The following is a 23937-nucleotide window of genomic DNA, read 5'->3' as shown; positions in this document are numbered from 1 at the left end:
GAAGTATGTATATATTAAATATATAATTATGCACACATCAAACCGGTCTTTATAAGTAGCATTTTTGGAATATTTACTTGAAACGTCAACACTAGACCGAGGTGAACCGCTGTCAAATTTATTTTGGGAAATAATTCAGTGATCGTCGCCTCGTTCGAGGTAATGCTGTTACCTCGACAAGGGAATTCTATCATTCAGTAATACCTTGACTAGGCTACCCCTCTATTACCTCAACGAGGTAATACTATTGTTCAGGGACGTCTTAATACCCTAGACGATGTTACCCAATCACCTCTACGAGGGAATAATTCTATTGCCCACGGAGGTTATTCTAAATAACCTCGACGATGTAACCGTAGCATCACAGCGAGGTCTGTCCATTACCTCGGCAACAGGTTTCGTAGAGGAAGCTTTTGAATTATTAACATTTTAATTTTTAGTTTTTTATTATTTTTGTTAAATTAATTTTTATTATTTTATTCATTTTTCTTTTTTGGCAAAACTGAACTAGAGAGAGAGAGAGAGAGAGAGAGAGAGAGAGAGAGAGAGAGAAGAGAGCGAGATGAGATGAGAGGTAGAGGAGAGTTGATGAGAGAGGAGAAAGAGAGAGAGAGACGCGTGGTTCGTTATCTCTCTCTCTCTTATCAGATGTTATTTTCATTGATAACACCAGCCTTATCTTGTTGCTATAGCCATGAGGTAAATATATTGGTCAGTAGTAAATTAATATATGATTTAAATATATTGATCAGTAAAATAAATTATTTAAATATATACCATCTACAAAACACCTTATATATTTGATGAATATTATCATCAACTTTCTTTATATAGGTAATTACCTCAGACAAGGTTACGTCCTTATCTCGTCTGCTTACTTGCAAAGTCAAGCAAAAATAGACTCGATTTTCACGTCAGACAGGTTTTTAACCTCCAGACTGCCAACGGATAATTTGAGAGTTTGGGAGATATAGGAATGCAAGTCTCGGCCTTGCTCCTGAAGGTGAAACGAAGTCTGCGACCTTTGGCAAAGCCGCAGACTTAGCTAGGTCGCTGTCCCAGACGCTATTTTCCAAGGTTTAGCTGTTGGCTTATTTTAAAATTGCCTGTGGAAGGTTTGAAAAGAGACAGTAATAGAGGTTCTATCAATAGCAGAAGAATTTTGGTACCAATAACACAAAGAATTTGGTGTCCATTGGTCACACAATGTCTGGCTTTCCACCATATGGTACTAATATTACCAACATATGCACAGAGAACTCATTATTATACTGGTTTGTTTATCTTAGAAGTCCAACTGGGTCTAGGTAATCACATTTGGTCTGTCTCAAGGACGTTCCAAGACCTTGGTGTTACATTTCAAGGACAAGATACGAACCACTTAACCATCTGACATTGACCCATATTTTGTCAGATCACCCCAATGATATTTGTCACGTGATTAGCTACAGGTTTGGGTTGACTACAGAATCCAGGCCAATGGCCAGGCACTGGGAACTATAAGGTCATTTAGAACTGATAAGGAAACTGGCATTAAAAAATTTGAAAGGTGTAACTGGAGGAAAAGCTCAAAGCAGTTGTACTGTGAGGTGGATATAGTGCCATCTGTTAGTTTGATTGTATTTGCCAAATTAGTAAGTTAATTATTTGTTAATAATGCCATTTTATTCATACTGTAATGTTTTACCTTGTACAGATAATAACAATAATAATAATAGTAGGAGTAGCCAGAGGATTACCATTAAATAATAGACAAGATTCAAACTTTCACTTTTATCTTGAGCAGATCTTTTGTAAGACGCTACAGAGCGCCATGGAAGACGTGTTTCTAATAAAAATATAACATTAAAAAAAAAAAAATCTTTACATCTGACCTCACTGAAAAAAAACATACTATGTACACTCTCACATGAAAATGATGTAGTGGCATATGTACAATGAAGATAAAACAATGCTTTGACTATGTATGCAATGAGTGGGCTATGTACAATGAGTAAGAGTTGCCTGACGAGGGTTTTTTTTTGAGTGAATATGATGATCTATACAGCGGGTACAAATTTGCAATTTTATAAATCAACATCAACAAATATGATGAATTTGATGCTCAAAAACTTCATCTGGAGTTTGGTTTTAGTTTTCTGGGGAAGACGGACGTATGTACATACTCTACACAAGTTGAAACGTCAAGTTGTCTGATGTCATTATAAAAACTCATTGCTCTAAATTATTGCTTGACGATAATAACTATTACAATTATTACATTTCAAACTTCACATATAAAACACTAAAAAACATGGTGGTTAATTTGACAATTTCTGAAGGGTCCAAATTGACCATTGTATGAAACTTTGTAAAATTATCAATTATTACAGTCCACACATATACAGGCAGTCCCCAGGTTACGGTGGTCTCGGTTTACAGCGTTCAGACTTTACGGCGCTTAGCTCATGACATCGTTAACCAGATTTTACGGCGCTGTGAACACCATTTATTCGCATTATTATGATCTGCTTTATACAGATTTTTCCGGGTTACAGAGCGCCATCTGGAATGGTAAACCCGCTGTAAACCGGGGTACTGCCTGTAAAACACTAAAAAATTATGGTTAGTTTTACATTTCTTGCAGAGTCCAAAGTGACCTTGACTTACAATCACATGGTATCAAATTCTTAACATTTCTTTGATAAACATTACCAATATTCCTATGGTTGAATTTATCAATAACATCACTAACCTGCTATTTCTATTTCACAGGAGGTAGCTCTCTGTAGGAGCAAAATTCTACAGTATCAAATCTACAGGGAAAACTCTGACGGAACTCCCAAGTCAGAGTTACTATACAGGTAAGGAATCTCATTATCCTGTTTGTTTGTTTGCTTCAACCTTTGTAGCTACAGTTTAGCCTAGACTAAATGTTACAGACTTATGTCGACAAGCGTTACACCTCAACAAAACCCTTTGCCACAAGATTAGAAACTTAAGAATATTTAGAAATATTTCTATAGACAAAAAGCTAGCTAGGCTTGCATACCTTTTCGCCCTGATAGTACAATGTAGCAAGACTGCCGTTTACAATATTTAAACCTATTTTCACTAAAAATTATGGCCTTAAAAAAAATCAGCTTATCTGAGTTGACAAAATTCACTCAAAAGTTGGTCTAAACACTTATTCTCAGTCACCAATGCTGCCAAAAAACTGGCTGCTCACTGATTCAAGGCTGGTGAGACACAACAGCTAAGCCATTTTTTGATGATGTTCACAAAATATGTCAGATTTGTACAAATTAATTTTCATAGCGCAATAAAAAGGTTTTACTTCATATTGTGCCTGAAAAATTTAACAACTTTCCTGTTTCAGATAAGCCACTTATGCTTACATTACTAGCTAATATTCCCAAGCACTTACAAAGTTACAACCATCTGCCCTGACCATTCATAAAATCAGAAACAACACTTGGTACTCTGGTGTACACAAACTGAAGTCCATTGTAACTTTTAAATATCTTAAATAACATGTTATCATACTCAAGCTACAACAGACCAGGATTCTTGCTAACAATACACAAAAAGAATGTCTCGGGTTATAGTAGGTTCCACGTCTCAACAAATACAGTTCTAGTCTCAGAGGAACACGTCCAGTTCAGACCAATGTTACGTTTACGTCAAGAAATGTAAAAATTTGCAATTATCTACTTCTATGACTATTGAAATTGAGGTTCCAAACTTAATGTTTTGTTTTGGGCATCCAATACTATACGCTTCCGTAAAAAAGTTGATCTTACATCATACAGCATGAACAATACAGTATCCCTGAAGCAAAGGGGCAGTGGTACCTTGTTAAAAACTCATCTTTGTCCAACTGGTTAAGAAAAACATTCGTAATACTACCGGTGTTACATTTCTGAGGTAGCTCTCACGTAGAACACCAGAGTTGAAAAAAAAAGGATATATTAGAGCAGATTATGAATCCCTAGCAGGCACCAGTAAGTCTTCTGAGGCCGTCAGAGAACAACAGCACTTACACAATCACACATCAACGGACTGGTGGTCAGGAGGGCAGCATTCAATAGACCAATGACTTTTAGACCTATGAACTTGTTTCAGCAGGCAGCAGCAGCAGCGTCCAAACCCATCTGATGGAAATACTCAAAACCTCCAACGGCTTCTAGAACCAGACGCTGCGTTCTAACAGACACTGGCGTCGCAGAGTGCAGGCTGGAAGCCAACGACGCCAACTTCTTGGCAACACTTCGGAAGACTCCTCTAAGAGGGACTTGACTTGATGGCTGGTCATCGAGTGCCATTTGAGCAGACCACCAGAGAGGGCGGTCACGGCTTGCAGAGCCTCTTGATGGCGTAGCTGGAGTGCAGCTGCAGCGTCCTGTCATCTGAGGCTGGGTCTCTGTAGAGGGTCAGCTCTATGAACGTCTTGGGGGTGCGCCTTGGGTCCGCTACCACCTGCGCCAATCTGGAAGGAAAGAGGCCACTTTTCTCAGTCGAGTTCAAATGGTGGTTCGATGGTGTCAACTTTTCAGTTCTTGATATTTCTAATCAGTTATATCCTACACTGAGCTTCTGCTATTAGTGCATAAGTATGTTGGTTTATGTGGCACATAGCCACACAAGACATATACCGCTTGGTCGTATTTCTGCTAAGCTGGATAGACTCAGAGATGAGGTAATTGGATTCCTCGTGTGTTGAAAGGTTAAGAAGATGAATGCCAAGAATCTAATGACTGCTGAGAGAGAGAGAGAGAGAGAGAGAGAGAGAGAGAGAGAGAGAGAGAGAGAGAGAGAGAGAGAGCGCAATAATTTTAATCCAGAGTACATGTTCTCAACTTGAATAAAATGTTTGATGTTGAGGGGACAGTTTTGTGAAAGCTTATAAAAATATTCAGTTGTTCCATAAAGACATTCTGTCTACAGAAACTGGTAAATAATTAACTGAACGAGAGATACAGAGAAACCTACTGTAAACTAAAAGGCTAAAATAATTAGTGATGCTTCATAATCCACTTGCGTGTGACGAAATCAGCATGGTGGAGATCGTGTGCAAATCTGTATTATAATAAGTTCAGAGGAAGCTAGCACTGAATAGTGATTGGAATTTTCAGCGCGCAGTAGATGGTGAAAGAATGCATGATGAGAATGTCTCAGAAACAGTTCGGAATTAGTAGTGAGACTGACGACAGAATGAGAAGAGCAGAATTACTAAACTGGTCAGACAAAGAAATCGGTAGAGATTTGAGGACCCCATAAAGAGGCTGTACTTTGAATTGCATGAAAGGAAATTAAACCACGGATCTGAAAGTTCGAGTTCACACCAGACCAGACACCAGGGTTTCCTAATCCGGGTTCCTCCAAGGAACTCTATAGTGTTCCCTTGGGTGGGGTGGGTAGGGTTCCCGTTTGTCATAAAATCGTCCAAGAATTAAAGTTGCGCTAAAGAGAAACAGCGTCAAGTGTCACATGTTGGCTTGGCGATGCGAGCTACATTGTGATGCAATGGTTGACTGTGTGTGTGTGTGTGTGTGTGTGTGTATGCGCGTGCGCGCGCCATAGGTCCCTTGGGATACAAAAAATTGCTACCGGGGTCCCTTTGAAGATATAAAACTTGGGAAGTCACCCATACGAGCTTAACCAACGGAAGGACGAATAAACCAAGTAAATATATTGTTATTTCTAAAATCAATTCAGCATTCCGATGACTCTCCTTACCTCTTCGACCTTCCATTATCTTCCAGATACAAATCGATCAGGGTCCCACGGAGGCCACTCGAGTGTCTAGACGAGAGATCGAGGATGTCAAGTGCGGCCCTGAAAAGAAGGAGATGCAAATCAATCAATTAGCAAAAAACAAATAGTAAAAAAAAATGAGCAAGAAATCAGTATAAACTGCCGTACATGCCGCGGCCCATAAAAAATTTCAAGAAAGCAGTGGTGGCCTATTATTAAACTCTCAAGAAAGGCCGTGTTGGTGGTGGCCTGTGTTGTTGTTGCGTTGGGCCAGACGCAAGATCATGGATAACTTATAACCTTAAACATAACAAAAACTACTGAGGATAGAAGGCTGCTATTTGGTATGTGTGATGATTGAGGGGTAGATGATCGACATACCAATCTGCAGCCCTCAAGTCTCAGTAGTTTTTGAAGATCTGAGGGCGGACGGACAGACTAAAGGCGACACAGTTGTCTCTTAAAATAGGAAAATGAAGAGGGGAAGTCTCGTGGGCGCTTGGCAATGCAAGGACATTGTAGGAAGGGAGCGTTTGTCTGTGTTACATCACGTTCTTTTCTTAGAAGCTTCTAGAATAATAATAATAATAATAATAATAATAATAATAATAATAATAATAATAATAATAATAATAATAATAAAATATCAGACATCTCCGTGCAGATGTGAAAACAAAAATTGCCTTTTGAACGAAGTTACGAAAAATCAAGCGGCGAGCAACACTTCCTACGAGAGAGAGAGAGAGAGAGAGAGAGAGAGAGAGAGAGAGAGAGAGAGAGAGAGAGAGAGAGAGAGAGATAAGTTCCTCACCTTCGTAGGGTATTTCTGGGTAATATGACATTTTCACACGTGAGATAGCGCTCAACACCTCTGTAAAGGACGCTTTTCAGTTTCTTCATCACCAGGTCGGCTTCCCTGCTCTCCGCATCCTCTGCAAATGATGGGAACATAGAGGAATTAGTAGAAGTAACAATAATAATAATCATAATAATACTATAATCCACACAGTCACACATAACAGTTCAATGGACCCTGCAAAGAATTTTTATTTTACATCGCTTACAATGCGGCCCCAGCTATAGGTAGCATACCCCGTGCAGGGGTTGGGTACTAGGAGCAAGTACGCACTATGCTGACAGTGTGCCCACCAGGGGCAAGCTGTAGGTAGTACCCACACGGGCTACGGAGGTTAAGGTTTATATATATTTTTTTCTAAAAGGAATGTTGGTTTGAATACAGAAATGGAATTTGCCGGCTATCTGAGAGAGAGAGAGAGAGAGAGAGAGAGAGAGAGAGAGAGAGAGAGAGAGAGAGAGAGAGAGTGAAGGTTACCACGGGGGAATTTAAACTTAGTAGACATACGACCTCCTGGCGTTTGGCAGCAAACTGTTCAAAGTCAACATGGGCAATGTTTAGGGACACCCTTTTTTCTGCTTTTAGAATAAACCTTGAGAGAGTTACAAGGAGTTACAAGGATTAGGATGTCTCAAAGACTTGTCAGTTCATCCGCAGAGGAGACATCGTGTGCTCACTTATCTGTAGGAGCAGGTTTTACTGTGTATTCACTGTGTCGTAATGATTTTGTCTAGCTTTCTTTTAAACTCTTCTACCACACTGTTGCTGTAGAGAGAGAGAGAGAGAGAGAGAGAGAGAGAGAGAGAGAGAGAATGGCTTCATCTTCACATCACGAATATGTATATATATATACACGAGTAAATACGTGAGTTCCAATCGAGCACTGGCGTGAATTTATCCTAACTCTATCAAGACCAACCACACAAAAGGTCCTACTACAATAGTCAGGATGTGAATCATACGTATCCTGACACATGCCACTGACAGGATGCGCCGACTTTCGCACCCAGCTAAAAAAAAAATAAATAAAATAAATAAAAATAAAAAATAAACCACATCCTGTACCATATCCGCGGCGCACTCGTCAAGACTGTTATAACAGAAGTTCGTTCTGTAAGAATTTTCTTTTTTTAATTTAAATTCGTTGCACAAATAATAAAATTCCAGAGCGATTCGATGAGGGAAGGAATGGACGAAGGATAGTGTCTCATTGTGACTCATTATTTTCTTATTATTATTATTATTAAGAAAGTATGCTACAGTGATATCTCATACTTGAACTTGCACTGCTATACGTATATACATACATACACACACACACACACACACACACACATATATATATATATATATATATATATATATATATATATATATATATACACTGGAATTAGATCATTAGATTACCAATGTTTTGAAATACTGACGTATCTAGAATTAAATTACCGTTGTTTTGAAGGTAATCTGTATAATATCTACAAACCTGATGTTTATATAACTGCATAACTACATTTATACCCGTTCCCTCTCATATTCTGAATAGTTGTGTTTGTGCATTTAATTAGTTTGAGTATTTATTGTGGCTGACCAGAATTATTTTGTATTATTAATTTTTATTTAAAGATATTTTTTCAAGTTGAATTCTTCGGTAATATGGTACTACTAAATGTTGTATACGTGACCGCGAACAGGTGGTCAGTCTCTCTCTCTCTCTCTCTCTCTCTCTCTCTCTCTCTCTCTCTCTCTCTCTCTCTCTCATTTATATACATACAAGAAGTGTATGCTCGTTTGTGCTCAAAGCACTCCTCTACCAGTATAGATATTATGATGGTAGTAGTCTCCTCGCTCAGAGAGAGAGAGAGAGAGAGAGAAGAGAGAGAGAGAGAGAGAGAATCAAGTATGCGAAGGTCGTCTCCCTCCTGAGCAGTGATGACCGGCCACCCAGGATCGTTGGCGCCACCAGAAACGAGTTTTTGTGCCAAGTCGTCCTCCGGGCGGGGAACGTCGTGTCTTGTACACGCCTTACAGGCAAGACTCTTCCCCGTATGCTCAGCACGCCATCGACGGGTGTGCGTTCGAAGGGCATCTGTCTAACGGGGGTAGAACTGGCTTTTAAGAGCGTCCTTGGGACGTGTATGAACGCGCATGAGTCTAGGGTTGGGTATATCATCAACAACAGGCGTATAGCTCGTAAGATTCTTCCTCCTTCGTGCCCCAAGTGCCCTCAAATGGGCGTGCGTTCGAAGGGCATCCGTCCGACGGGTCTAGGGACTGGCTTAGAGTCCCTAGGGATGTGTACGCCTAGCTGGACTGTCCATATGTTGGTCTTATCTGGTGCTGGAACCAACACTATAGGCCTATACCTCGTAGGATTCTTCTAATCGTATGCCCAAAATGCCCTTGAAGGATGTTATAGTTAGAAGAGCATCTGTCTAAAGGAGCTAGGGACTCGCTTTTAGCATTCTTAGGGGTATGTAGGCCTAGCTGGGCTGGGGGTATGAGTCTAAAGATGGGTATCATCACACCAGGCGCCAGTCTACGTGTGTTTTTGTGCCACTTTTCGAGGGTATTGGATTTTTTTCTTTTTCTTTTGCGTCATTTGGACGCTGTTGGGACGCGCATTCTGAACAGGAATCTGGGAGCTCTCTCTCTCTCTCTCTCTCTCTCTCTCTCTCTCTCTCTCTCTCTCTCGTAATGACCTAAATACTAAGATGAATTCTTATCGGCTGCCAATTAGCGGTCGAAAAAAAGTGTATATTTATATTTTTACCAATACTCTCTCGATGTATATTTACAAATTCATCAGAGAGAGAGAGAGAGAGAGAGAGAGAGAGAGAGAGAGAGAGAGAGAGAGAGAGAGAGATTGGCTAACTTCTCAAGCTTGGAAACTGGCGTGACCAGTCTTGCAAATGAACATGATGCCATATCTATTCAGTTCCTACGCAGTCGACCTGAATATATTGCAAAATGTTTAAAGTGACTCGATCATTTGTAAATAGACTAAAGGAGTTTGCTTATGGACTGGTGGAATTTGTATATATGGGCTAATAGATTGCATATAGACTAACAGATCGCCTATAGACTACTGGAGTTTGCATTGACTAATGGGGCTTGCATATAGACTAATAGATTGCATATAAACTAGTGGAGTTTGCATATACTAATGAAGGCTGCGTATAGGCTTAATAGTTTGCATAAAGATTAATAATAATGATTAGTAATTTGCATGTATACTAATGGGGCTTGCATATAATGCAGTTTGCATTATGCATATAACTAATGCAGTTTGCATTATGCATATAACTAATGCAGTTTGCATATAGACTAGTGGAGTTTGTATACAGACTAATCAGTATGTATAAAGACTATTTTAATTCATGTTTAATTAATCCTGTGCGAATACTGAATGTTAAATTTCAATATTCAATTATTTAAGACAAAAAATATATATAAAAGCCCAAGAATCAATTGGAATGTCACGGTGAAATATAATTTGAAATAAAAAAATAACACGTATAGGTCTACAGCAAGTGCAATAAAGTACGTCAATAAAAAAGAAAATTAACAAACAAAGAAATCTTAAAACAGATGCAATAAGGTACGCCAATAAAAAAATTAGCAAACAAGAAATCCAATTGATCCCTTCACAAACAACAACCAAAAGAGGACAAAAAACAAACAAAAGTTAAGTGTTTTAAATTTCTCAGCATCACCGAAGCGTAAAAGAGACGCCGTTGTTACACGGAAGTTTCGAAAAGATATTATTGAGATTCAAAAAGGATCTCTGAGAAGACCTTTAGAGTAGAGAGAGAGAGAGAGAGAGAGAGAGAGAGAGAGAGAGAGAGAGAGAGATTAGAATACAAATGATAGCTTCCATTGTCACAATAGGTCTAAAAATATAGTACGACTTGTTATTGTCAAAGAGTTGAGTCTGATAACATTCTCTCTCTCTCCCTCTTTTTGTACGTTGGTAACAATAGACAATATAATCAATTCTAAACCAGACGTGGAAATTGTGAAGACGACAAAACACACACTATCTCTCTCTCTCTCTCTGAATGTAGTGCTTAGCCAATCAATAATCCTAACGAGAAGCCATAAATAATTACACGCATATCGACTGAACTCTGGCTTGGACGGAGAGAGAGAGAGAGAGAGAGAGAGCCAGCGTGTGTGTTTCGCGATAAGACTATCTCTCATATGACTGGGAGGGTTTCTGCTGTTGATGAGAATTGGGAATAAGTCTTGCAGAGATAGAGAGAGAGAGAGAGTCAATATTTACACTGGTACACAACTTTCATTTGCACGAGGCTGCTTAAATACGACTTGGCAACCAACGATGTTTGTGTGGATGTAAACAAGCTCATTATTTGCCACTCTCTCTCTCTCTCTCTCTCTCTCTCTCTCTCTACCACTTGTTCAGTGTGCTATCTCACGTACCAGACCTGCACACACATTTAATCCCTAGTATCATACCTATGATAGTCATAAATATAAGTACACTTACTATCAATAGTAAGTCCAGTACTATAAAAAAAAAAGTAAGCTAAAGTACCCAGTACTTTACAGACTTTCCACATGACTGAAAAAAACGACTAAATAACTAAATAAATAACTACAAGTGTGGTGATTCAGACATACATGCTCTTTAATCCCATACCTACAAAATAATAAAAATATTAGTACTATTACTATCAATAATAGGTCCAGTACTATCATAAAAGTAAGCTAAAGTACCCAGTACTTTACGGACTTTCTACACGACTAAAGAAACGACTAAATAACTAAATAAATAACTACAAGTGTGGTGATTCAGACAGACGTCACCTGATGAATACGAGCCAACTCCGGAATCCTGACAAAACGGTCTTTTTTTGGCACTATAATTAACCCATCCCCTGCTTATACCTGGTGTATGTGTGTGTATGTGTGAGTCACAAGACTACCAGTGATTAATACGTTTGTTATTTTCGTTAATTTAAGCGGTATAAGTCCGAATTATCGTCTGGTTTCGTTATTGCAAAGGAAAATGGTCTCTCTTTCTCTCTATCTATCTATGTATCTCTTAGTCTAGCTTGACTGATACGTGTTTGGCTTAATGACGTATATATACCACCTGAGTTGGCTTCTAATTTACATACCAGACACGTCAGTGTTAATATTAGCACAGCAGTGGTACAGCTTTGGTACAGCTTTAGTACAGCAGTATGCAGCAGGAGCAATAACCAGTTCACCGTAACCTTGAAAAATAATGAAAATAATTTGCTTTTGGGCACGCGTGATTCACCTACATTTTCTAGAATTAGTAGGGGACAGGAAACGGAGATAAATAAAAATTCGCATTAAACAAAATTACGTCAAACTGCTGGATTTTCACAAAATCTACACATCCTGTGATTAAGCAGGAATTAACAATGCTTGTCTAGGCCTAAGATAAGAGAATTGTCAGAAATCTACGCATTTACTGTGACTAAGCTGGAATTAACAATGCTTGTGTAGGCCTAAGATAAGAGAATTGTCTGAAATCTACGCATATACTGTGACTAAGCAGGAATTAACATAGCTTGTGTAGGCCTGTGACTAAGAAGGAATTAACGCGTGTATAGGCCTAAGATAAGACTAAGCATACTATGACAACAGGAATTAACAACACTTGTGTAGGCCTAAGAAATTTGCCAGAAATCTACGCAGTCTGTGACTAAGCAGGAATTAACAATGCTTGTATAGGCCTGAGATAAGAAATTTGTCAGATATCTACACATACTGTGGCTAAGCGGGAATTAACAACGCTTGTGTAGGCCTAAGATAAGAAATCTGTCAGATATCTACGCATACTGTGACTAAGCGGGAATTAACAACGCTTGTGTAGGCCTAAGATCAGAAATTTGTCAGAAATCTACACATACTGTGTCTAAGCAGGAATTAACAACGCATAAGGTTACAAAGGTTTATTTTTGTATTTATATATATAAACCGTTTTAACTAAAAATAACGGACTTTTGTTTACATCAAAGTTCGAAAAAAAATGTTCAAATCCATTGCAGATAAAATTGCGCATTTGACAAATGGCGTACCACATGACCTCACCGGCTTTGTAAGTGAGAACGTGACGTTCTGAAAGAGAGAGAGAGAGAGAGAGAGAGAGAGAGAGAGAGAGAGAGAGAGAGAGAGAGAGAGAATATATATCTTTCTCTCGCCTTCTCGTACTAGGCGCCGGACTGCCGGCAAGACTGTCTTCTTAACCTTTTCCTTGTTATTGCAAAAGCAGCGGTTGTTCCAGCTACATTTTTTTTTTTTAATCTGTCGAGAGAGAATGGTTGTTTCTCTGCTGGTTGCAACAACGAAACCAGAGAACAACATAACATATAAATACCTGTTAGCCAAAAATACCTAATTCGTACTAGCCAAGGCCACATCGGTCTACTGAACCTAAGTTTCTTGATATTCAGACTAAAATCGGTCTTAAAATCAAACAGGCCTATGTTAAGTAACAACCAAAGAAGCTTAAAAAGCTTTTAAAAAAAGCTTTACAGACTACGAAATCAATAGTCTGTAGCTGTAACTCTTTGTAAATGTCAAGTTCCTTTTCCGTGGCATTTCGGTGACAGTAAACTATTTAAAGCGCTTTGTAATACAGCCACAATAAATCTGACTACAGCCCGTTTTGTCTGATATAAGGGTTTCTTGCTTATTTATTTTATGATTAATTTATACAGACGTATCTGGATTATCGAGATTGAAACGTGTTTATTAATATACAACAGGAATTATTGCATGTTTTTAAAGATCTGGTTACGTCAAAATATACGATAGTTGTATAATCAATTCTGCACAAGGTTATAGTACATTACATTATACCAAACTTTCCCATTGGAGCCTTTTAATGTATTTTTTTTTATCCTTTCAGACAAAATCACCGAGATACACAGTATTATAAAAAAAGCCATTTAATTTATAAAAGTTCTTGGAACTAGATTCTAAAAGAAACCATCACTTATAAGATATATTTAGTTTGTAAAATTTTGGGAACGTCTCAAAAAAAGTAATAAAACCTATTGAAAAATATATTTAGTTTATAAAATTCTAAGTACTAGACTCAAAAAGGCCCCAAAACCTATTAAATATATATTTATTTCTCAAATTCTAGGTACTAAACTCAAAAAGGCCCCAAAACCTATTTAAAAATATATCTATTTCATAAAATTTTGGTAACCAAAATCAAGGCTATAAAGACAGCCAGCCTAGCACCCATTATCTAGCCCAGATCTGCCTCTACGAGAAGGGAGAGAGAGTTTTAAATCTCAAGATAATTGTTTAGCGATTAATTCTGGGTATTGAACTTAGTACTTGGGCATTTACAGCCATTAGGCTGAAAAAAACTTTAGTAATCCCTACAGTGCACCGCGTGGGGGCTATATATGTATATAATATTGAGAGGATATATATAACAGTGTAAAAGTAAAATTCTCTGGTCTCTCTTCAGAGCAAGACCGGTACTGGCATAAGGCTTACACCTACGTTATCTATCGTAATTTCCCAGTGACGTACTACCTTATATATTATAAATATACATATCCTTCCGCCATCACCTTTTAGTAAAATGAATTCTGTGGAATTATGACGTAAAAAGGAAATTTACAAGTAACATGACGTCTTGAAGCACCACCAAACCTTTTACGTCAAGCATGGAAATCTAGGAGGAGGAAATGGGGGAAGCCCTCCGCACTATTTCTCTCTCTTCCCCGTCATTTCCCCGACTATTTTTACCCATTTGGAGGACACACCCTTTGCTTCAAACACCAAGGATGCGAAAGCAACATTCTACGTCCTTTTTCACGCTGAAATTGACGTCCATTTTGGGGTAAAATATAACCGAAAGTTGGCTGACGCTAAGCATGACGCCGTCGCCCCAAGCGAGCCGGTCGGATTGCAAGCCGCATTCAGACGCTCCAACTGAAAGCACGATTTAGTCACCTTCCTTCAAACGTGATTTGAATCAAACTATGCAAAGGCCGCGCTCTAACCCTTATATAGGCAGGCGAACGGTCAACGGTTCTGGTCGTAAAGTTTGCGCGTATTCGCTTTGCACTAATAAGAAAATAAGACGATTTTATGGCATCTTGTTGTTCTCGTCGTAGTGGAATCTTCCGACGTCGAGAGAGAGAGAGAGAGAGAGAGAGAGAGAGAGAGAGAGAGAGAGAGAGAGAGAGATAGTGTATACGTGCAAGGGAGCATGTCTGCTAGCAACGCTCCACGTTTGCATAAAACTTATTTATTAAGTGATTTCCACTTCGTAATGGCTTTGAATTTAGCGCGTTTGCGTTCATGCCACACATGTACTTAAATGCATTTTACGCTAGAAAACAAATATGGCGTCTGATTGCTCGATATATTCCGATAAATCGTTAAATAAAAGAGTAACTGTCATTTTTTTTCAACTACCCACGCCCAACCAAACAAACATACCGTTAAGTCCCTTGTAAGTCTTCCGGCAAAACAAAACAAACAAAAAAAAGTCTGCTTTTGTTGTTGTCCACAAGCTAAATGCTGAGCCACAAACCCCCGCCCCCCAAGGTTGTAGCTACCACCCCTGGGGAGGGGGGAGGGGCCAGTGGCTCTAAAAGAAAAAAAAAAAACAGGGTTGGTCTAGCGACTGAATACAGCTATACGTCTAATTCCTCCGCCTCTCCACAATCTGTTTTGTCTATTGAATAACATTTTGACTGTAATTCCCACTGGAATTTTGAATTAACTGCCTAAGTATGATGATAACTATAAATTTTGAGACCTGGAATTCCAGATCCAGTATGTACGAAGGCATAGTACTACAAAATATTCCTAAATACATTTCCTGTCAACTGGATTCTTTTTATAATAAAACCTGAGCCAGCCCTCCATTGTAGGAAGACATAAATAAATAATCCCCTAGCTATATTTGGCCGTGTGCACCGTTATATGGTAAAAAAATATCTACGTATAACTATCACATAACATATATATTAAAACACACAGCCGACATTTTTGTCATAAAACACGTCGGGTATAATAAAGCAATAATGATTTTCATGTCTAAACCAGATAAGCCAACAGATAACGATACGGGGTCACTGTATAATCTTATCGTCATTATTGTGTTTAATAACAAACGTGGGTGTGATGTATGCACGCCGTGTATAGTGTAATCACAATACGATAGTTTTATGGTGGTTAAGCAGCGTTGAATCGTAAATTAACTACTTCACGACCGATAGCGAACATATAATATAAAAAAGGGCGAAGATACTCTATCTTATCACTGTTTCAATATTTTTCATTAGAAAAACGCATAGCAGATAAGCGTTATTATATAAATACAGGAAAAAAAAATTATTCAAGATAGTAAGCTTGTGAAACAACATAAGTTTTGAGTTCAAACAATTATATATATAAGCTGTGTTGTTGGCCAGTGCTTGTGATTTCAAAATAATAATAATAATAATAATAATACAACCTAGGGGATAATACGAGGACTAGACTCAAATTTAACAAACAACAGAAAAAAAGCTGTTTTAATACAATACCAGAATTTCAAATCATTAGGGACCGATTTCGCAATTATAATAATAATAAATTATTAACAATAATAAATTACGCATAAATCTAAAACTACAACCTACCCCGTGAATAATATAACCCTAGACCTAACGTAAAAAGTACTGAGTCATGGCTATTAATTAAATCAGGTTACAACTACTTTTAACAAACAAAAAACCAAAAAGGAATCAATAAATAAATATAAAACCCTTTAGTACGAAGTGCGGAAATGAATTTAAAAATGACGAATGATTTGCCATTTCAGGACAACAAGGAAACAGTTATATGTAAAGTTCACTACACAAGCAGTTCAAAACCGACAGTAGTATTAATACTTTCTTGACGAACATACGATGAACCCAGCCACCAGTTGGGCGCCAGTTGAAGGTCCTTTTTTTGGAGAGAGAGAGAGAGAGAGAGAGAGAGAGAGAGAGAGAGAGAGAGAGAGAGAGAGAGAGACTTAATTATCATTCAAGCACTTAATTCACTACACGGACTACTAGTTCCATTCTCGTCAGGTTCCGAGATCGAACTCCGTTGACGAGAGAGAGAGAGAGGAGAGAGAGAGAGAGAGAGAGAGAGAGAGAGAGAAACTTGTTCACCTTAGCCATTCAGAGGTGAACTACAACAATTAAATGCGTAGTTATATAAACATCAACAAATTTACTGTTGCAATGGACATTCCTACTAACTATTATTATTATTATTATTATCATCATCATCATAAAAATGTATACTCTCAAGAACTTCATTAGAATATTTTCATGAACCATAAACGAAAAATTACCAATTAAAACAAAACTGACATATAATTAACAACAATTATAAACAATACAATAACCACAATTCATAAATTATACATTTGCATAGATTGTTAATACTTGACGCCAACTGTAAACCTGAATGTATGGCAAGTGATTGTATTCTGGAATGTATTTTTTTTTTGCATTTGTATAATTTATAAACATCTGTATAAATTTATATGCTCTATAAGTATTTGTATGTGCATTTGTAAACATTTTCCTATAATCAGCATGAATAAATGAGTATATGTGTGAGCTATTTACTAATTGTATACAAATATTAATACATTACAACATACATACATATGCAAATACATTCGCCAACCATAGTTTTTATGATAATACAAGAAAAAATTAATATTATGCATGTATAGTAGATAGGTATATATATATAGGTGTATATATATATTATATATATATATCTATATATATATATATAAAAATCTATATATCTATACAGAGAGAGAGAGATTCCATACATACAAATATATCTATGCGCCAACCATAGATTTGTATAATACAAGAAAAAATTAAAAACATTACATATAATATATATATATATATATATAGATATATAAGAGAGAGAGAGAGAGAGAGAGAGAGAGAAGAGAGAGAGAGAGAGAGAGAAGAGAGAGAGAGAGAGATTACCTAGCAACGGGAGCAAATTGCCGCTTTCGCAATTGATAAGGGGTACCATTTGCCACACATAAAAAGAAAAAAAAAATAAAAAAATAATTCTACCTTCTTCGATGATCGGCGCCAGAGAGATCGTGGACCCGTTAATGACGGGAGGCATTTTCAGGGCACTAATTTTCGCGACTGGAGGAACCTCAAGACAATTAATAATCAATATTATTCAATCTCTTCTCGTTGACGCCAAATTAAGTTCCTCCTAAATTTAGGGTCCCAGATGCTTATGTTGGGAACTCCGTCAGATTTATTGTCTTTTTTGTTTATATGTAGCACTGCCGCGAATTCTCCTTCGGTTATTTATATCTTAAGGCGACACTGAAGAAGGTATAACACTTATCACTCGTTTTAAATCGTTAAGTTGCGATTCGTGCCCACTGGTAGAAAGCGACTGAATCGGGAGCGTTTGGCGTACACGTTTAACCTCGAAGGCTCTTTGGCGTCGACTGATCGCGCGAGCGAGAGCCGAGAAGTCAAGTCAGCTGCTAATCCCTCGACGTTGCCCTTGGAAGTTGCCAAGACGCCTCTCTCCCTTATCTCTCTCTCCCTCTCTCATTTTCATCTATTATGCCCCCTCCTTCCCACCTCCCCCTCGCCTATTTGCGCGGGGTATCTCTTAGAATATAAATCAAGCCTTGGGCACGGAAGAATCACGAAATTTCGGGGCGATGGCATGCGAAACATCTAGTGTTGCCATATAGACCTCAATGTTTTTTTTTTTTTTGTCGTCGTTTTGTTGTTGGCATGGACGAATGAAGTTTGAATTTGATGTCGATTGGTGTTTTAGAATTATTTGGGGCTTACTGTGATTTAGAAAGGAACGCGACCCTGCCGTTGAATATATTACAACGCTGTCCACGCAGGTGGTGTGTGATATTCTCTCTCTCTCTCTCTCTCTCTCCTCTCTCTCTCTCTCTCTCCATGACGTGCATACTAATGTTTTGTTGTTAGTTTTGTGGTATATATTTTTTTTCTCGATGTCTAAATGATTTAATATGTAATAATAAGTTTAAGAATTTATTTAAGGCTTTTAACTAACTATGCACAAAAATATTTTTCTTATATTTCTGTATGAATTAATTGCAATATATATGAATATATACTTGTATATATAATATATATATTATATTATATAATATATATTATATACATATATATATATAGATATATATATATATATATATATATATATATGTAGTATGTATGTATTGTATGTATGATGGTATCTATATATATATATATACTATATATATATATATAATAGTGGGTATATATTATGTTATGTATGTATGTATATATAATATATATATATAGTAATATTAGATATACTATTATGTGTATGTGTTAGCATTAGCCCATTTCCCTTAACGAGAGGGGTCTCTCTCTCTCTCTCTCTCTCTCTCTCTCTCTCTCTCTCTCTCTCTCTCTCACGAAATAACCAGGAAATATAGGCACAGTGTTGACTTACAAATCGAATATAACAACCTGTTATTCTGTCACTTAATCGATCGAGCATAATGGTCACATGCCACCGTTGTTGGTGTCTCGTTCTTGCCAGCATGCTTTCCAAGATTCAAGAAGTGGCCTCATAAAGGGAAGTGACGTTGCACTTTTATGAAGTTGCACAACGGTCGGTGCAACGAAGAAGGTCAATTGGTTGTAAACTTCATCTTGGGGCACACGGAATGAAATGGCGATAAATGGTTTTTTTTTTTTTTTTTTTTTTTTTTTTTGAGCGCGGTGCCAGATAAACCATGCTATCAGTTGGGGTACTGTCGAGTATTATTGGTGTTCTATATATATATAATATATATATATATATATATATATATATATATATATATGTGTGTGTGTGTTTATTATATATTATGTGTTTAACAATGAAAATATAATAAATACAATTAAATTAGCAGAATTTAAACACACTGAAATGCACATAAATAAATAAATGTAAATGAATATTAAACAAATTCAATTAAAAACAAGCTGATGTTAAACAAACACTCGATAATGTTGCTGAGGTGTTGAAAGAGACGACGAATGTGGAAATATATCACCCTGGCTTGATTCCGGAACAAATACATTTGATAAATCTACATGCATTTTAAGATTGATTTAAATATATTTGATAATAATTATCTGATGTTTGAAAGCAAGCCAGTTTCAGTTTTATAACGAAGGTTAAAGGTTATTCCAGACGGATTCAAAATTTAGTCCCAAACAGCACCTGGGTCGACTTACCAAGATATCAATCACCTCAACCTTGATCTTTCAGACTCCATGTGGTCAGGTCACTTAGAGAAGATTAAACGGGGTCGTGGGACTGACCGCGGGTGTGGCTTTTAGAAGAAGCTTAGTAGATCAAATTGATCCTGGGCGGAGGTGGTTGAGGAGAGAGATAGAGCCGGTACAAGGGACAGACCTGATTAATACTACTACTACTACTACTACTAGAGCCGGTACAAGGGACAGACCTGATTAATACTACTACTACTACTACTAGAGCCGGTACATGGGACAGACCTGATTAATACTACTACTACTACTACTACTACTACTACTACTACTACTACTGAGGAAATTTGAAAATTGGAAATATGGAATTAATAACGTAAATACTACGCGAAATATTATATATATATTTTTTATAAAGAATTCCCACAGATTATTGTAAAAATATGATCTAAATATGGACAATTTATACATCATGTCATATTCTACCTTTACCTAATAATCATACATACAAATATACGTATATACATATATGTGTGTGTGTATTATATCTGTATTATATTAATTTCACCACTTAGGTCCACAATACATTCGTACATAATATATAAACATACAGAGAGAGAGAGAGAGAGAGAGAGAGAGAGAGAGAGAGAGAGAGAGAGAGAGAGAGAGATTAGATTCAAATCTCCCAGAAGGTCCACCTAATGGGTTCGTTTCAGATAATCGACACCGGGCCACTTTACCCACATTGATAAAAAAGACCCGAGAATCCTCGTGGGCCCAACTGGGAACCATTAAAACTCTCTCTCTCTCTCTCTCTCTCTCTCTCTCTCTCTCTCTCTCTCGAACTCTCTCTCTCTCTCTCTCTCTCTCTCTCTCTCTCTCTCTCAAGCACAATAAACATAAACAAGTGGAAAGCAACTGATACTATATCTCTGTTATCAACTGCCTTATCAGCAGGTGTGGATCAGCACATCTGGCGAAAGCTCGGTCTTTCTTTTAGGGTTAAATGTGCTTGTTTGTTTGTTTACACGTCACAAACATGCACCAACGGGTTATACATAAGCCTATGCAAGGCAGTACGTTAGCTTCGTTTTGTGTACAGCTCAAATATGTATCAAAAAGGTTAAACCTAGGCCTATAGAAACCTCTGCACCCAGACTCCGTATTGACAAACTTATGCAAAAGATACGTATTTATATTACAATTATAAACTAACTATAATGCATTCCTATATATCACACAAGGGCAACTATGTATCTATAAGACGAACAACAAGCGCGTGCTATAAACATTTCCTATAACGAACCAAGTTGGGTTGGATGACGTCACCAACTATGGCTTCTCTAAGTCTTCGTAGCGGGCCCCGCCTCTCTCTCTCTCTCTCTCTCTCTCTCTCTCTCTCTCTCTCTCTCTCTCTCTCTCCAGTTCACACCTGAGAGAGAGAGAGAGAGAGAGAGAGAGAGAGAGAGAAGAGACTTACGTAACCTGTGGTAACAAAAAAAAATCACCTTGAGGAAGGTGAACATACGTCTGTTAGGCCTAACTGAACCACGTAGGATCCGGTCATTACCTTCTCTCTCTCTCTCTCTCTCTCTCTCTCTCTCTCTCTCTCTCTCTCTCTCTCTCTCGAACCTTTGTCCTCAACCCTTTGGGCCGGAAAGGGCACAGGAAACAGTGGACGCTCCTTCCTTCCTCTGTGTTTCCTCAAACTTGGCGTTTATTCGTCCCATTTTTAATGGTTTTTCCCGGTCAGCTAAGGTCATGAGGTCGTGTTGCCTGATGCACGATTGGTTGTCCTTATTTTTCACATCGGATTTCTCCCTTAGAGAGAGAGAGAGAGAGAGAGAGAGAGAGAGAGAGAGAGAGAGAGAGAGAGAGAGAGAGAGAGAGAGAGTTAAGGTTGCAAAAACTCTCAGGGAATTTCTCACCATCCTCCAAATTATCATTATTATTATTCTAAAACAAAAAATGTGTCGATACAAAAGACTGAAACAGTGAAGCAATCTCTCTCTCTCTCTCTCTCTCTCTCTCTCTCTCTCTCTCTCTCTCTCTCTCTCTCTGTGTGGTTTATTGCTGATGCAGACAGTAAACTCGTCCCCTTCCGACCCCCCCACCTAAACAAACCCCCCCCCCACATTCCGCCTCTGCTAAAATAAGAGTGGCGTGAGACTGTCTTTGCTTACTTTGAATCATTTCTTTGTTTGCACTAATTCATTTCTATATTTTTTTAATTATTACTTTATATGCAATAATTCTCTGTCCTTTTCGTAGTGTGTGATGTATGGATTCACATTTCGTTTATATAATATATATATATATATATATATATATATATATATATATATATATATATATATATATACAGTCAGGGTGAATAAAAAAGAATGACCCTATTTCATGACTAAATATTTTATGAAGGAAAAAATAGCAAAAAATAAAACTTATAATACAAGTTTTCTACTAACAGTCAAGTTTCATTTCACATGTTACAAGTGCTCAGTATGGCCACCCTTTGCAGCACGAACAACATCAATACGATATGAGAATTCTTCCCAAACAAGTTGAAGCACATCATGATCAATTGAATTGATCGCTGTTGTTATTCGATGTTTTAACTTTTCCAGGTCAGTTGGCAATGGCGGAACAAAGAGGCAGTTTTTCATTTAAAAATGCTCTAACTAACTGATAAGCTCCATCTGGAAAACTTGACTGTTAGTAGAATACTTGTATTTTAAGTTTTATTTTTTGCTATTTTTCCTTCATAAAATATTTAGTGATGAAATAGGGTCATTCTTTTTTAATCACCCTGTACTGTATATATATGTATATATATATATATATATATATATATAATATATATATATATATATATATATATATATATATATATTAGAGATTCCTTTTAAAATATTACTCACTGTTTACTCACAAAAATCAGTAAGTAATATTTGAATATTACGGATCAATTCGAATTACTTCCAGTTAAATGAAGAAAGATATTTATTTCTGTAATTTCCAGTATAAATAGAATTGGCAGTTTTAATCTATAAGTGCGTTTACTTTTCTAAGATTGCTGTGGTGTGGCTTGTACAGATATCATACTCTGCCAATTTTCATGTTATGGTATTCATATTAGCTTCATGGAATCTATTGAAATAGTATTCATTTCTTGAAATGTGGTTATTTGTTTGCATCAGATATTTTGAATATATCTTATTTCGTATATTCTTCGTTAAAACCTCAGTTTCATTAACGAAAATGAAGATATGGCATATTTTTTTCCCAGCGATGCCAGATCTGAGTTTAGGGGACCTATGATTTTTAAGAGGATTTCAAAGGTCATGATCAATATCATGAAAGGATTCTCGCTCTCGATCACCCACTGTGAAAAGTGATTCCCGTAAACGTCTTCACCCACCACCTGAGGCCAAGAAAATAGTCTATAATTTCCTGAGATACTTCATTTTATAAAAACATTATGAAGGTCCTGTACCTGATGTTCGAAGGCTATCCAGAGAACGTCTGAAGCAACAAAAGTGTCAGAAATGACTATTCGTAGACTTAACAAGGAAGGAAGAGAGGCGGGAAATATAATGGAATCTCCAGTGTTTCAAAAAAGAAAAGGGAAAGTGAGTCCTATGACTGACTTGGATGATTTTGATTAAAATGTTTCCAAGGGCATAATAGATCGATTGACTTATGAATTTATGTCTCAAGTCCAAACACCAGAGCCAACAGGCCGTTCAGCGTATCTATAATTATAGAAAGAGAAAGAAGGAATAGCTAAATAGAATCGGGAATGAAAATAACATTTTAAAAAAATTAATGGGAAGAAGTAAATCCTTTCCCTCGACTTCCAGGGTCTAAAGCGAATCCTCCGGAGAAGGATTATATCTGCCTTTTCTACCGGGCCACACCGTAGCCATCTTAGAAAAGTAAACGCACTATAGTACCTTAATGATTCTTGTAAGTATTTTTTTTTCAATATCCTTGTTAAAATTGGTACGACAGAGGTTACTCTTTTATGGTTCTTACATTAACTTA

General features: G+C 37.3%; 1 protein-coding gene across 2 annotated transcripts in view; it reads right to left on the bottom strand.

Moving 5' to 3' along the window:
* LOC135205114 (DNA damage-inducible transcript 4 protein-like) overlaps window positions 1-18177 on the bottom strand; it is a 30104-nt gene extending 11927 nt beyond the window's left edge. The window contains exons 1-4 of one of the 2 annotated variants that reach the window (XM_064235460.1): window positions 17710-18157; window positions 6548-6668; window positions 5719-5817; window positions 1759-4468 (exon numbers count right to left, since the gene is read on the bottom strand). In XM_064235460.1, coding sequence (XP_064091530.1) covers window positions 4330-4468; window positions 5719-5817; window positions 6548-6668; window positions 17710-17764 — 414 coding nt within the window. In that variant the 5' untranslated portion in view covers window positions 17765-18157 and the 3' untranslated portion in view covers window positions 1759-4329. Of the gene's footprint in view, window positions 1-1758; window positions 4469-5718; window positions 5818-6547; window positions 6669-17709 lie in introns of those variants that run through there. The other variant, XM_064235461.1, reaches the window with a different exon arrangement.
* Between the last annotated feature and the right edge of the window lie 5760 nt (window positions 18178-23937).

The sequence above is a fragment of the Macrobrachium nipponense genome, chromosome 48 (genome assembly GCF_015104395.2).
Source record: "Macrobrachium nipponense isolate FS-2020 chromosome 48, ASM1510439v2, whole genome shotgun sequence".
NCBI classification, from domain to species: domain Eukaryota; kingdom Metazoa; phylum Arthropoda; class Malacostraca; order Decapoda; family Palaemonidae; genus Macrobrachium; species Macrobrachium nipponense.
The sequence above is the reverse complement of the archived record's forward strand: the minus strand, read 5'-3'. Positions and strand labels throughout refer to the sequence as shown.